The 13,048-nt window shown below is 36.8% G+C and overlaps 2 protein-coding genes across 2 annotated transcripts in view; one reads left to right on the forward strand and one right to left on the reverse strand.

The window, feature by feature from the left end:
- The window catches only part of ank2b (ankyrin 2b, neuronal), a 189,409-nt gene extending 185,313 nt beyond the window's left edge, over positions 1-4,096 (forward strand). Inside the window, exons 47-51 of the mRNA XM_053343933.1 lie at positions 534-617; positions 753-917; positions 1,038-1,226; positions 1,401-1,492; positions 2,812-4,096. Coding sequence (XP_053199908.1) covers positions 534-617; positions 753-917; positions 1,038-1,226; positions 1,401-1,492; positions 2,812-3,061 — 780 coding nt within the window. The 3' untranslated portion in view covers positions 3,062-4,096. The remainder of the gene's footprint in view (positions 1-533; positions 618-752; positions 918-1,037; positions 1,227-1,400; positions 1,493-2,811) is intronic.
- Positions 4,097-10,412: 6,316 nt separating this feature from the next.
- The window catches only part of camk2d1 (calcium/calmodulin-dependent protein kinase (CaM kinase) II delta 1), a 90,787-nt gene continuing 88,151 nt past the window's right edge, over positions 10,413-13,048 (reverse strand). The window contains exons 17-18 of the mRNA XM_053343840.1: positions 12,787-13,015; positions 10,413-11,939 (exon numbers count right to left, since the gene is read on the reverse strand). Coding sequence (XP_053199815.1) covers positions 11,936-11,939; positions 12,787-13,015 — 233 coding nt within the window. The 3' untranslated portion in view covers positions 10,413-11,935. The remainder of the gene's footprint in view (positions 11,940-12,786; positions 13,016-13,048) is intronic.

Raw genomic sequence — 13,048 nt, forward strand, 5'->3', positions numbered from 1 at the left:
CCGTGCAGCCCCGGTGCACTGTGGTGTGGTGCAGGATGAGTTGGTAGTAGAGAATGCTAGTGATTTAGTCTTTGTGGGAACTTTTCATGTTACTCCTGGCATCCCTGGATATTCTGCCACAGAACATGCCCTAATTGCAATTATGCAATTATGCAATGCAAGAGGACCTCTAATCCACATTTATTTCTCTTTTTGTTTTTCCACACTCATCTACTTTGTCATGTCTGTGCCATTATGTGTTCTATAATAGTAATAATAAAGATGTAATGACAAGCCACAATGTGTAGAATTTTAGCATTTTTCCCCACCTTTCAATTTTCACCAGGATTGTCGCCTTTTCTATACTGTCAAAATGATTTGAAAGAATTCTATAATAAAAAAACATCAACACAAAGTGGCTTCAACATAGACTGTAGATGATCATTTTTGTGTAATGTCTGTGTGGTTTATATCATATTTAGCCTGAAAGGCTGCTCCTCCTCCTCTATGCATGATGTCAAACTAACTGTATGTTTTTTGTGTTTTTCTTACAGGCGGACACTTTACCAGATATCCCACAACAGACTGTCACAGAGGAGAAGTACACAGATGAGCATGGGAACATGGTAGTTAAGAAAGTAAGAATATTCAAACACAATCACACAACACAAACTAAGTGTTGCAGATGTACACTTAAAACCACATAACAGTACTATTCCAAAATGAATGGCCTACATGATGAAAAATGATTCTCTGTCTGTCTTCTACATCAGATCACACGGAAGGTGATTCGTAAATATGTATCAGCGGATGGCATGGAGACCCAAGAAGTGACCATTGAGGGCTCTCACCAGGAGACAGTGCAGATAGAGGAGGGGGACGCTGTTTCCAAAGTGGTGAAGAGAACTGTTCTTCGCAGTGAAGGCGATCAAAAAGAGGTCTGTGTCCCCTACCAGCTGCTTGGACATTATTTTGTTGAACTCTAATGGCAGCACCATCATCAATACTGTTAACATATAATAGTCAGGGCTTTTGACATCTTGTTGTGTTCTCTTCAGTTGACCTTCTCAGAGCCCCTCGCCTTGGGTGCCACCATGGCATCAGAGTTCGAGGTGGAGCCCGTGCAGGGTCGAAAAGTTAGCAAGGTTGTCAAGACGACCGTGGTGACAGGCGAGAGGATGGAGAAACAGATGGGAGATTCCTCGCTGGCTGCAGATCTTCCCTCAGCCAGAGAGGACTTTGAGAAGGTCAGTGTGTCCAAACTGGAAATGATATTTTTTATCAAGAACTGATTACACATGAGATGTTTAGAAGATCATCTGTTGGTGATGTTGAGCAGGTCTTGTCAGGTTTCTAGTATTTGTCTTTCCTCTTTTCTCTCCTCCTGATCCCTCTCTCCTTCATCATTCTTTCTCCTCCAGGCTTTGAGTTATGCTGGAGGCTTTGGGAAAGTGCTCCTTCCTCATTTAGTAGAGAAAGAGATTGTGCAGGACGACGGTTCTGTGGTTAAAAGGTTGGACTGCAGCATGGGATTGTGTAGAAATCAACACAAAGACACGAGTGTTTACTAAAAGGGCATTTTGGAGATTAACATAGAAACATTGTGTGATTGAGCTGTATTGCCTAACCTTTAATGTTTCAGGCTGGTAAATAAAATGTTCCCCTGAGCAATGGGAACAATGGCCAAATCTATGAACATCAAGGCTAAACAGTATGTATGTAAAAGTATGTAAGTACCAGTCAAATGTTTGGACACACTCTCATTTAAGGAAAAGTGTGTCCAAACTTTTGACTGGCACTGTGTGTAATGCCGGTAAAATTGCATGGTTTGCAATGTGTTTCCAGGACAACAGTTCAATTATAGACAGTTGACTCTGGCTCCCTGGCTAGTCTACTAATTTGGTTAAGGGTCACATGTAAATGTAAATTGCTTGGATCAGCGCAAACTATATAAATATGACAAGCCCAGTTAAAATGCTTGGATTGCACCTATGCAAACATAACAGTGGGTAAGGACTAAAAAACAGTGAGGAAAATATGGAAGTCTGAAGTTGCCAATTTTAAAAGTAAACAATTAAATAAACTTTAATTTCATTTTTTCCACTTGAGTGCACATAATGCCATTCCATTTGATTTCATTCAAAGTCAGGTCTGTTTTTGTTTTATATCACCATTTTCACCAATGACCATTATTATTATGACCAGTATTTTGGGAGTTTGTCTTGATGGATGAAAAGTGGTTCTATGAAATAAAACAGTGGGAAAATAATTGCATTTTAAAATCTAATCTTATTTATTAATTTAATATTTGTAAGCATCCAAAATAAAAAAGCTTTTTTTTATTTTGAGGTAAATAAATTAATGATCTTTTTAAATTATTTTGGAAAAATTCTCACTATTATGGCGGTGCTTTATTTTGGAGTATCCTGAAAAATGTTAATGGAGTTTCCATTTAATTATGGTATTAATTAGGCAATGTAATGTGTGATGTAATTATTTAAATATTATATTTCAAACATTAAAATAATTCATTTTTAAAAAAATAGATATTTTTAATGAATAAATAATGAGGGAATTATTTGTATTTTTTGATTACATAATGTGTACATACTTGCACAACTAAGAATTACATTTCTATTTGATTGAAGTACTTTATTTTAATATTGGCAGACCTGGACTTCCATATGAAGACAGAACAATAATTGAAATATTGTCAGTCTTGGCTTGTTTAATGGAGCAAAGCTTGCCTATAGACATGATCAGTGAGTACCAGTCTATCAGAGTCAGCTGGGATGTGGTGTAACTCCTCTACTTTGTCCTTCCTCTCCACAGAAGCCAGATGCGTAAATCGCGAACCCAGAAGAGGACTGTGGTGAGGGATGCCCAGGGGAAGCACGTGCACCTGGAGCGTCTGGACGACACCCCAGACGCCCTGCAGCCCGACGCACTGCAGCAGCACCTGCACCGGCTTCTCCAACGCTACTGCCAGGACGATCAGGAGGAAAACGATGAGGAGGAGGAAGAGAAGGAGGAGCAGGATGAGGAGGAGGAGGAAGAGGAGGAGGAGGAGAGTTTTGACTGAGCTGCTGCTTCCCTACATCTTCCACTGAAGCCTTTGGTGACGTACTCTTCCTCAGATCACGTTGTACCAGATCCCTTTCTTGTTCTCCTCGCTGATCACTGGATTGATTTTTTTTCTTCCTGTCTTCTCTTTTTGTGGAATAATGGAACAGTATTTCTGTGCTTTATTTTGTGTTTCATTTGCTCCTTTTGTGACCAAAGATAGCACCCCTCATTTTTGTCGGATGAATTTTTTTTTTACTCCGGCGTTCCCCTTCTTTTTACCTTTTGGCTGCTGTGGTGTGATTAAGGTACGACACACTAAAGGTGGATCCAAGTCAATGGGGCATCTTGGACGTTCGCCTCACGCACGGGCCTCTTCTTGAAGAACTCTTGTAAACATTTGTACATAAAGGAGATGAAAAAAATCATGCTTGGACTTGGGAGAAAAAAAAGTAAAAAAAAAAAAAATCAAAGCATTTAATACATTAGCCCACCTAAACCTGCTGTACATGCACCGATTCAGCTGGAGAATGGCCACGGTACAGAAGAGATTAATGTTACATAGGAGTGAATGAGTGTCATCATGGACTCTTTACAGCCAAACATCAACCTGTTGATCTGTTTACAAAGAGGTGTGCACCTTCAAATGCTGTGTGAACACACCTTTTGTCTTCCCATCATGCATCTCTTTTTTTTTAGTTTACGTGTCTGTCCTGCTAACGTGTGTCGTGCATTCACATTTTCTCCATCACGGAGCCGCCACCTCTGTGTGTGTATATACAAAGTATCGTGTGAAAGAAAGTAGTGATGAGGAATGTTTTCTGATGCAGATCGAGCACTTACCCCCGCTGTCCTTCTAACCCCTGAGCTGTGTTTCACCCTCACATACTGCTGCTGCTCCTCCTCATCTCAAACTGCAGCACTCACATGATTGTCCTCCATTGAGACTTTTAAAGGATTACTCTTCTACTTTTTTTCTTCTTACTGTCAACAAAACCCATGAAAAGACAGACACCAACAATGAGCTGATCTATAACAAGTACTGTGTGTGTATCCAAAACCATTATTGTCCAGAAACACACGTTAATGAGATACATTATCAATGCTCTTATTTTGAAACTGCATCACTACAAACTACTACGTTACATTTAATTTGTCCTAATGAATTGTTCAAATTAGTGGACTTGTGTTCATTTAAAGGTGTATTTCACATATTTTATATGTCAGGCTACTCATCATGGTAAGTCCTACTCAGCCCAAGAAAACAGTTGTATAATCTCTCCCACAAGCCAATAATAATAAAAATAACTAATGATGTCATGGTGATGTCATCGGGGCTTTAGAGACTGTAAATTATAACAGAAAGCCTGGTGTTATAAATTAGAAGTGTTTTTTAGAGTTTAACCAATACTAAGGACTCAAAGTCACTTCTACCAATTTAAAATTTAGTTTTTTAACCCTTACTTTTAAATTTTCCAACTTTCCAAAAGATTTACATTAAATCATTTGAGTGTCCATTTAAGTTCTGATCAACAAAGGAGCCAAAAAAACCTTCATAATCATGTTTTTTCCCTTTGCTGTAAGTTTTAAGACTATTTTAAATATTTCAACTGCATGTTCTCTTAACTGTATCCACTCAGTCCTACATGTAAAATCATGCTTATAGAAATAGAGTACCAAATGTGTATGAAACTACAGCGGAAAATGCATTATTTCCCCTTATATAAGTAACATTTACTAAAACCAACAGTGACCAGCTGTTTTAGGAAATACTGAGCCTTTTTAAAAATAACACTGCATATTTATGAGCTGAAAGATTGAGAGATGAACACATTGTTGATTTTGGTCTTTTTTTAAAAATGGGATTTATTGACAGAAAGGAGGGAAAAAAAGCAAGATAGTCTTTTAAGATTTGAGTCTGTACATAGAACAGATGCTTTGCTTTAACTTTCTGTCTTGTTATCACTGCTATCAAAGGATCAACACATCATCTTTCATTTCCAGCCACTGCTCTGTTTATCACACATACTTCCTTATTTATTTATTGCTGTCTGTTGGTGATCCCTGTATACTCTCTGGCATTTGAAGCTGAGAGTGGTGTGTGTGTGTGTGTGTGTGTGTGTGTGTGTGTGTGTGTGTGTGTGTGTGTGTGTGTGTTTGAATGTGTTCTAAACCTAAAAGTAATGACAGATTTTTTTTTTTTTTTTGCCATTGTAGACGAACAGGAATCAGTTTGAAAGTCAGTAGAAACATCATGTGAAGAGTGATGAAGTGTGTTTGGTGTTGATTTACAGTTCACACACCTTTATCTATGTAACACTACGACCCTCACGTTGCCATTTACTTTGAGTGTGATCCAATGGAAAGAATAAAAAGGACATGTCAAAAAGAGACCACCGATTTGATAACTGAGCATCTTGTTTCCATGGTGATAACAATATATACATATAACAGTGCTAATATCTATGCGGGCATGTATGAGTTTATCAAAAATTATTACTAAAAAATAAAAAATAAACCTGAAACGCTAACAAGGCATAGCAGCTGCAGTGTGTACATGGCAGACAAATAAAACTGTAAATGTGTCAAATGTGAAGTGATGTGGTTCTTTCTAACAACAGCTGGACAGATGTGGCATCCTTACCTCAGTGAAGTGTTGAGCAGATAGATAGATAGGTGAAGAAGGAAAGGAAGGATGGGGTTATGATATAGGATGGGGCTGGGAATTGTTATTCTATTTAATGTGAATGTTTAACACAGTTCATAGTGAACTAAAAACAGGCACATAAGTAATGTAGTGTTGGTGAAGTTCATTGGATTCAAGTTTGCTGTACACACGAGAAACCTTCAGGTTGTCACATGTCAGCCAATCAGAAAGGTAGAGGGGCGGGACGTTGCTGTGACCGCGGTAGAGTGAATCCATGTCAATCAGAGCAGCGTCTTACCAAAGAGTAACGGACATATTACAACGTACAGAAGGTAAATACCATCATTTATCATCATGCAATGTGTAAAATACAGATGCTAATCGCTAATTATATTAGCACCTATGGCTAACTGTAGTAGCGGCTAATGCTAGTGTATGTTGCTAGTGTGTGTTCGTGTTGTGAACTACTTAAAGCTCTACATGAAGTCAGCGTGAGAAGTAAAGGAGCTAGTGTTAAGTGAGTTCAGTGAGAAACACTTATTCTGTTGTATGAGTTGGGCTGAGGACTGTATGGAGGAGAAGTCCCGCTCAGCTTCACTTCATCCACACTGTGCTTTCCCACCAGCCTGTGACGTCACTCGCCATCATCATCAGCCTCATTCCCCTTCATCACTGTTTCATTCAGCTCCAGGATCTCTGAGTCCCCCCTCTGCGTCCTGTGAGCAGAGTTCTGGCCATAGGTTCTGGCCTGCTTTTGGTGTTGAAGAAAGTAGTTCCGGCTAGTTTCTGGGGTCATAAAGATAAAGTCTTTTGTTTCAAAAAACAATATAGTAATACTTATGCATCACAAAATTGTTGTAAAAAAGTCAGACACAATCACCTGGCACTATTTTCCCTCCCTTCGTATTACTGCGCGCTGCCGCCTGATGACAGCTGCGCACCTTTCCAACAGCTGTTTCACGGTGTTCACATGCTCGGATGGTAAACGAAAATAGTGCCGGGTGATTGTGAGGACTGACTTTTTTACGGACAACGATTTTGTGATGCAAATGTATTACTATATTGTTTTTTGAAGCAAAACGCTTCGTGATCTATATATGGACTTATCATATGATACATGGACATGACCGTGATCATTTTTTGACCTCAGTATTGCCACACTTGACATTAGCAGCTAAGAGTCTATTCATGTCACACTGACTAAACAAGTAGTGTCCTCTATTCCTCACTGTGTACGTCCTGAGTGGAGACTGTAGAAGAATTAAAGGGAAATAACTCTGTCCCCAACCATAATGACAGTCTGTGTTTTTATACAAGTGTAGCTCCCACTCTGCAGTCATGCTATTATATTATAATTATATCAGTGGTATAAAATGATCTTCAAATGACAATATTATCGTTTATCACGATTATTTCTGAGACAATATATGGTTCAATAAAAGTAGTTATGTAGGTCACAGAAAAAGATGCAGAGGCTTCTCAAATAAATGTTATCATATGAAAGAGAGAGGTAAACTTGTTGATTTTCATGTTCTTCCACTAAAGAAAGCCAAAGTGCTGAACTGTTAACTGTATGAAGAGTGTAATGAGCACTGAGCAGTGAATATGTGGAAGTTTTATACTAGATAACATTAAACACTATACGTTATTTTTTGGTAAATAATTTAAACCATAGAGAGGGAAAACTCACTAATAATCAGAATAAACATGAGCTTTTGATTATGATAGAATATTTTTATTCTATCATAATCAATTCTGTACGTTTAAACATTTCACAAACACATAGTCCCACAAATCCAATTATAACAAATATGTACCAGTTGTACGATGGTAGTCTTTATGCCATGAGCAGCTGATTCATTTCAGTCTTATTTAATTGCTTTGTGTGGTGGTGCTATCCAGATGTTATTACAAACAGCAAACAGCTGCTGCACTACATTGTATTCATTATGATGTTTGATATGAGGCAAGGCAGCTTTATTTATATACTGTAGCACATTTCATACACAATGGCAACTCAATGTGCTTTACATAAAACAAGCATTTAACAGTAAGAATTGGAAACAGAAAGTATAAAATCATGCAATTTGAGAAATAGAAATAAAATAAAAAATAAAAACAGAGAGAAATACAATACTAGAATATTTGCAGCATAAAAAGATTAATTGGTTTAAAATCATTAAAAGGACATAGAGTGCAAATGAAATATTAAAATGTAAAGTGCTTTAAAAGAGCTCAATCATAAGCACAGGAGAAGAGAAGTGTTTTTAACCTGGATTTAAAAATGTTCACAGTTGGGGCTGATTTCAGTTCTGCTGGTAGTTTGTTCCAGTTGTGTGCAGCATAACAGTTAAAAGCTGCTTCATCATGTTTAGTTTGAACTCTGGGCTCAACTATCTGACCTGAGTCAGTAGATCTCAGAGCTCTACTGGGTTTATATTCTACTAACATGTCATTCATGTATTCTGGACCTAATCCATTCAGTGATTTGTAGACCAGTAGCAGAACTTTAAAATCTATTCTCTAGCTGATGAACAGATCTATAACACAGAGTCAGGCCTGCTGGTAGATCAGCAGACTGTGAAGGTGTAGAGTGATGTCTGACCAAGCTGCTGAACATGATGTCTCCATCTCTGTGCTAACAGCTGATTGTCACCCATCAGTCATGTGAGAAGAACATGAAAACCAAATATTGCCAAAAATGTGAACGAGACTGTAAAAGTGTCACAATGAGGACTTTTTTATTATGTATTATGTTTTATATTATATTATATTGTATTTATATCATATACAATGCAAATATATAAATGAACATAAAATATATAAAGATTTTCTTATAGCTGGTAAAAATTATTTTATTGTTGTTATTATTATTATTATTATTATTATTATTATCATCATGAATTAATGAATAGAGTCATCATATTCAGTGGACATTAACAACACATGCTAGAACTGTGATCCTGTCCCTCCTGCTCAGACCCAGAGACCACAGAGAGAGGCTGTGAATAATAATGATGATCATCATTTTACAGCATCATGTTGAATTGAGTAAGCATGGCTAGTGTGTGTTATAAAGCTGTGCCTCTAAACCTTTCATTTAATACAATTAGGATTAGATCGTCATAAATGATGTGTATGATTACAATACATCACATTGAACAGTAAATTAAACAGTGATCATTAAAGAATATAAATAATGTGACAGCTTTGGGCCAATCAGGTTCAGGTTGTAATGAGCAGCAGGTGAGACCATGTCCAGCTGTTTCTTTATAATGTGAGAGAGAGAGAGAAAAGGTCTGTAAAGGTCTCCCTCTGTATAAATGTAAGACTTCTGTTTAACTGTGTGTCTGGTTTACAGCCTTCTCCCACCTAACATTGTTTCTGTTCATAACCACTAGATGTCACTGTAATTCCATATAAGCAGCACTGCTCTCTTCTACAGTCTCCACTCAGGACATACACAGTGTGGAATGGAGGTCACTTCTCACTTCACCAATGTGACATGCAGTGTTTCCCCTAGAAATGTAGCAGCGGTGCTGTGTGTTGCTAACCGGGGGCACGCCCCCCTGGAAGAGACATGTTGAAAAATAACTCTTTAAATAGTGACTTCTGGTGAGTTTTGTGGAAAGAAATTGGCCGAGCAGAACAGATTTATAGGCAGCCCACAAACCATTACTGCTAACGCCTCCATGACACAATAAACGTTGACCTGTGTCTTATTAGAGGAATGTATGTATATATTATTTACTTACATTGGTTTCTTGATGGGTGAATGTTGAAAATCAAATCCCCTCAGAATAATACATTGACAGCTCAAGACCTGAACACCTTGAGTCAAAAGTTACTCCAAGAGTTGATGTAGATGTATATATCATATGATAAGTCCATATATAGACATGATGATGTTATTGTATACCTATAGTTATTAATAAGCTCTATGACCAGCCACATAGTACAACACTTGTTAGACATTAGTAACTAAACAGTTTCATGGGTCAGATGCAACATTATATATATATATATATATATATATATATATATATACACACACATATATATACACATATATATATATATACATATATATATATATATATATATACATATATATATATATATATATATATATATATACATATATATATATATATATATATATACATATATATATATATATATATATATACATATATATATATATATATATATATACATATATATATATATATATATATATACATATATATATATATATATATATATATATATATATATACATATATATATATATATATATACATACACACATATATATATATATATATATACACATATATATATATACACATATATATATATATATATATATACACATATATATATATATATATATATATATATATACATACACACATATATATACATACATATATATATATATATATATATATATACATATATACATACATGTACACACATATACTGCAGATCTGATGTTATGATAACAAATAGCACAGTGTGTCTAGGTAAACATGATTACTGGATCATCATATTCAGGAAAGTAACATTCAACTTAAAGAGTAATCTGCTCTTACAGTATATTAAATATATCTATTTATAACATAGCAGCTCATTTATTCCTCCTGTCTGTTTACCGTAATAATAATAATAATAATAATAATAATAATAATAATGAGAAAAACGACAGAGAAAACTATAGTCATTTGGCATAAATCACACATTTTATTTGATATTTCTTTAAACATACATCAGACTTGTCCCATCATGATAACATTATATACCAGAGTCCCATCAGGGGAAACTTCAGAGCTTCTTATGAAGAGAAAAACAAAATGTGATGATTGTGAACGACTGTGATTAAACGCTTTTCTGAACAGCTCAGTGACAGCATCACTAAATATACCAACAAGCAAGAAAAGAATCAAACATCTCACCATTCTTTAAAAAAACAACATGTGACCTCCTGTGACTTTATCTTTTAAACGTGATTTCATTCCAGAATTCTGTTTTTCTATAGAAATTTGTAAAAAATAGTATTAATAGACACAGCTGCAGGTGATAGTGATTTAACTGTGGTTGGAAAATAAATTGTGGTACCGTCCAATCAGAATCATGAACAGATGTTACTTCCAGGAACAAATAGTTGAGCATCAGTTTTAACATCATTAGTCTACTCCAGTGTAAAACATGGTGCTGTCTAACAGAATAGAAGGAGGGAGTCACTAAAAGACTCAGTGAGAGGTTAATAGGTAGGCAGTCATGAGAGGTGGAGGGACGAGCTACTGCATCAATATCACAATATAAAAATAAAATAAAAAGGACATAATCAGCTCCTAACTGTATGAAAATATGATTAGCTTGAATAAATGGCCTGTTAGTCTCTATAGTTTACATTCTATCTTCTCATGTGTTGCTCTGTGATGATGATCCACACACACACACACACACATTATGTTTAAATCTTCCCTTTTAAACATGTAGTTAAAATTCCTAGTAAACATATTTAATGCCAAGAGAATTGTAAGATGAGCCAACGTGATGCTGCTGAAGACTGAAGCAAAGAGAGCAGGTTACACCGATTACCAAAAAAACCTACGCCACCAAAACTAAAGCAAGCCTGTGTCTGAGCTTTTTTTTTCTTTTTTAAATCTATGGCCAGTCTGAAAAGATACATGAGTAAAAAGCCGATATGTGATATATTGGTCATCGTGCCCAAAAGGCAGAAATGTCACAATAAGCTCTCAATATGTGCAATATTAAAAAATGAAAAAAAAAGTGTCACTACATGATGACTGGAAGGTTTCACATATGTTACCAGCCCATTAAAAGTTAATTAACTGGAAGGACTGGTTCCTCCATCTGAGAACAGCTCCTATTTAAAACTGGATCTTTAAAAAAAAAACAACAACAAATCAGTAATTAACATGCTGCAGATGTTGATGATGTCACCACTCTCACTACAAAAATGATATTATCAAGACTTGGAACTTTTCTCCCTCATTTTTTGTTTTGTTTCTGTTTACATGTACAGTAATTCAGTCCAGCAGCGACAATATGTAAACAACACACTGAGAGGAGGGCCGAGCTCTAGCTATTGTGGGGGGTGGGGGGGCGGGGGATTGGCTGAAGGGGATTCTTATGGACACTTGGTTTGGGGGTGGGGTCTGGTCAGCTGACAGCTGTAGGCTGGAGGGTGTTTCAGGTGAGGCGGAGGTCGTCCTCTCAACTGAAACACAAAAACACGTGCAGCAGGATTAGATGCACAGTTGAGTCAGGATGGATGGAACATGGAGACAAGACGTTGAAGTTAAACATGAAACAGATTAAAAAGCATTCAGTTTGTTTTTTGTGAGCTTTATAATGTGTTTGAGAGGGACAAGCTCTGATATAGGGTGTCCTGTCTCCCTCTGCATAACCTGTATATTACTTCTGTTTTACAGCCTTTTCCCACTTAACATCGTTTCTGTCCACAACCACTAGATGTCACTGTAATTCCATATAAGCAGCACTGCTCTCTTCAGTGTGTACCTACATGGCTGATTAATAAGTCAAATCTTTGAACCATTAGATTGAAATGCTGAAGACTGTGATACAGCCATCTATATTTACAGATTGGATTTTTATCCTAATCAATACCAGCTGGTTTAAACTGAGGCCACAGCACACTGATTGCACTTTTATACTATTTGTAAACACTTGTTGCTCCACTGCCAGTAAAAAAATTAATGCTATTAAACTCTGCGAGGTCATCAGCAATCAGTGATCATTTCTAGTTGATTACATGCTGCTGTAATCATGTTCAGAGGTTGTGACCAAATCAACCTTTAAGTTGCACTGATTGTAAAACACTGAGACAAATGTATGATTTGTGAGTTTGTTCTGAATAAAAATAACAGGCTCGAATAAACAACTCCTTTTAGGGGAGAGTCACGTTTTGTACGGAGGATGAATGGTGTCAGATTATAACTGAATCAAACTGATTATGATGATATAAACTTGTAGTGTAGTTTTAATGTTTTTTAGCATTGCTGGTAGTAAATTAGAATAAGTGTTGTTCTTTCTCTTCGTCTTACTTGGTGGGCACGGTGGGCGAGCCGGAGCGGTGGAAGTGGATGTTCTGCCACTTGCTGTCACGGCGGTGCCAGATGCGGGTCTCCTCTGACTGCATGGTGCGAGGCAGGCCGTTGCTGTCGATGTACTGGGTGAGGCGGATGTAGGCGATGCAGGCGGCCTCGTCCCCAATCAGGTGCACGTGGGGGTTGAGCAGGATGGTGTGGATGGGCTGCTTCCCCTTGGACAGAGCTGAACAGGAAGAGGAGATGCAGAAAGGAAGGA

This window comes from Scomber japonicus, chromosome 22, assembly GCF_027409825.1.
Source record: "Scomber japonicus isolate fScoJap1 chromosome 22, fScoJap1.pri, whole genome shotgun sequence".
NCBI classification, from domain to species: domain Eukaryota; kingdom Metazoa; phylum Chordata; class Actinopteri; order Scombriformes; family Scombridae; genus Scomber; species Scomber japonicus.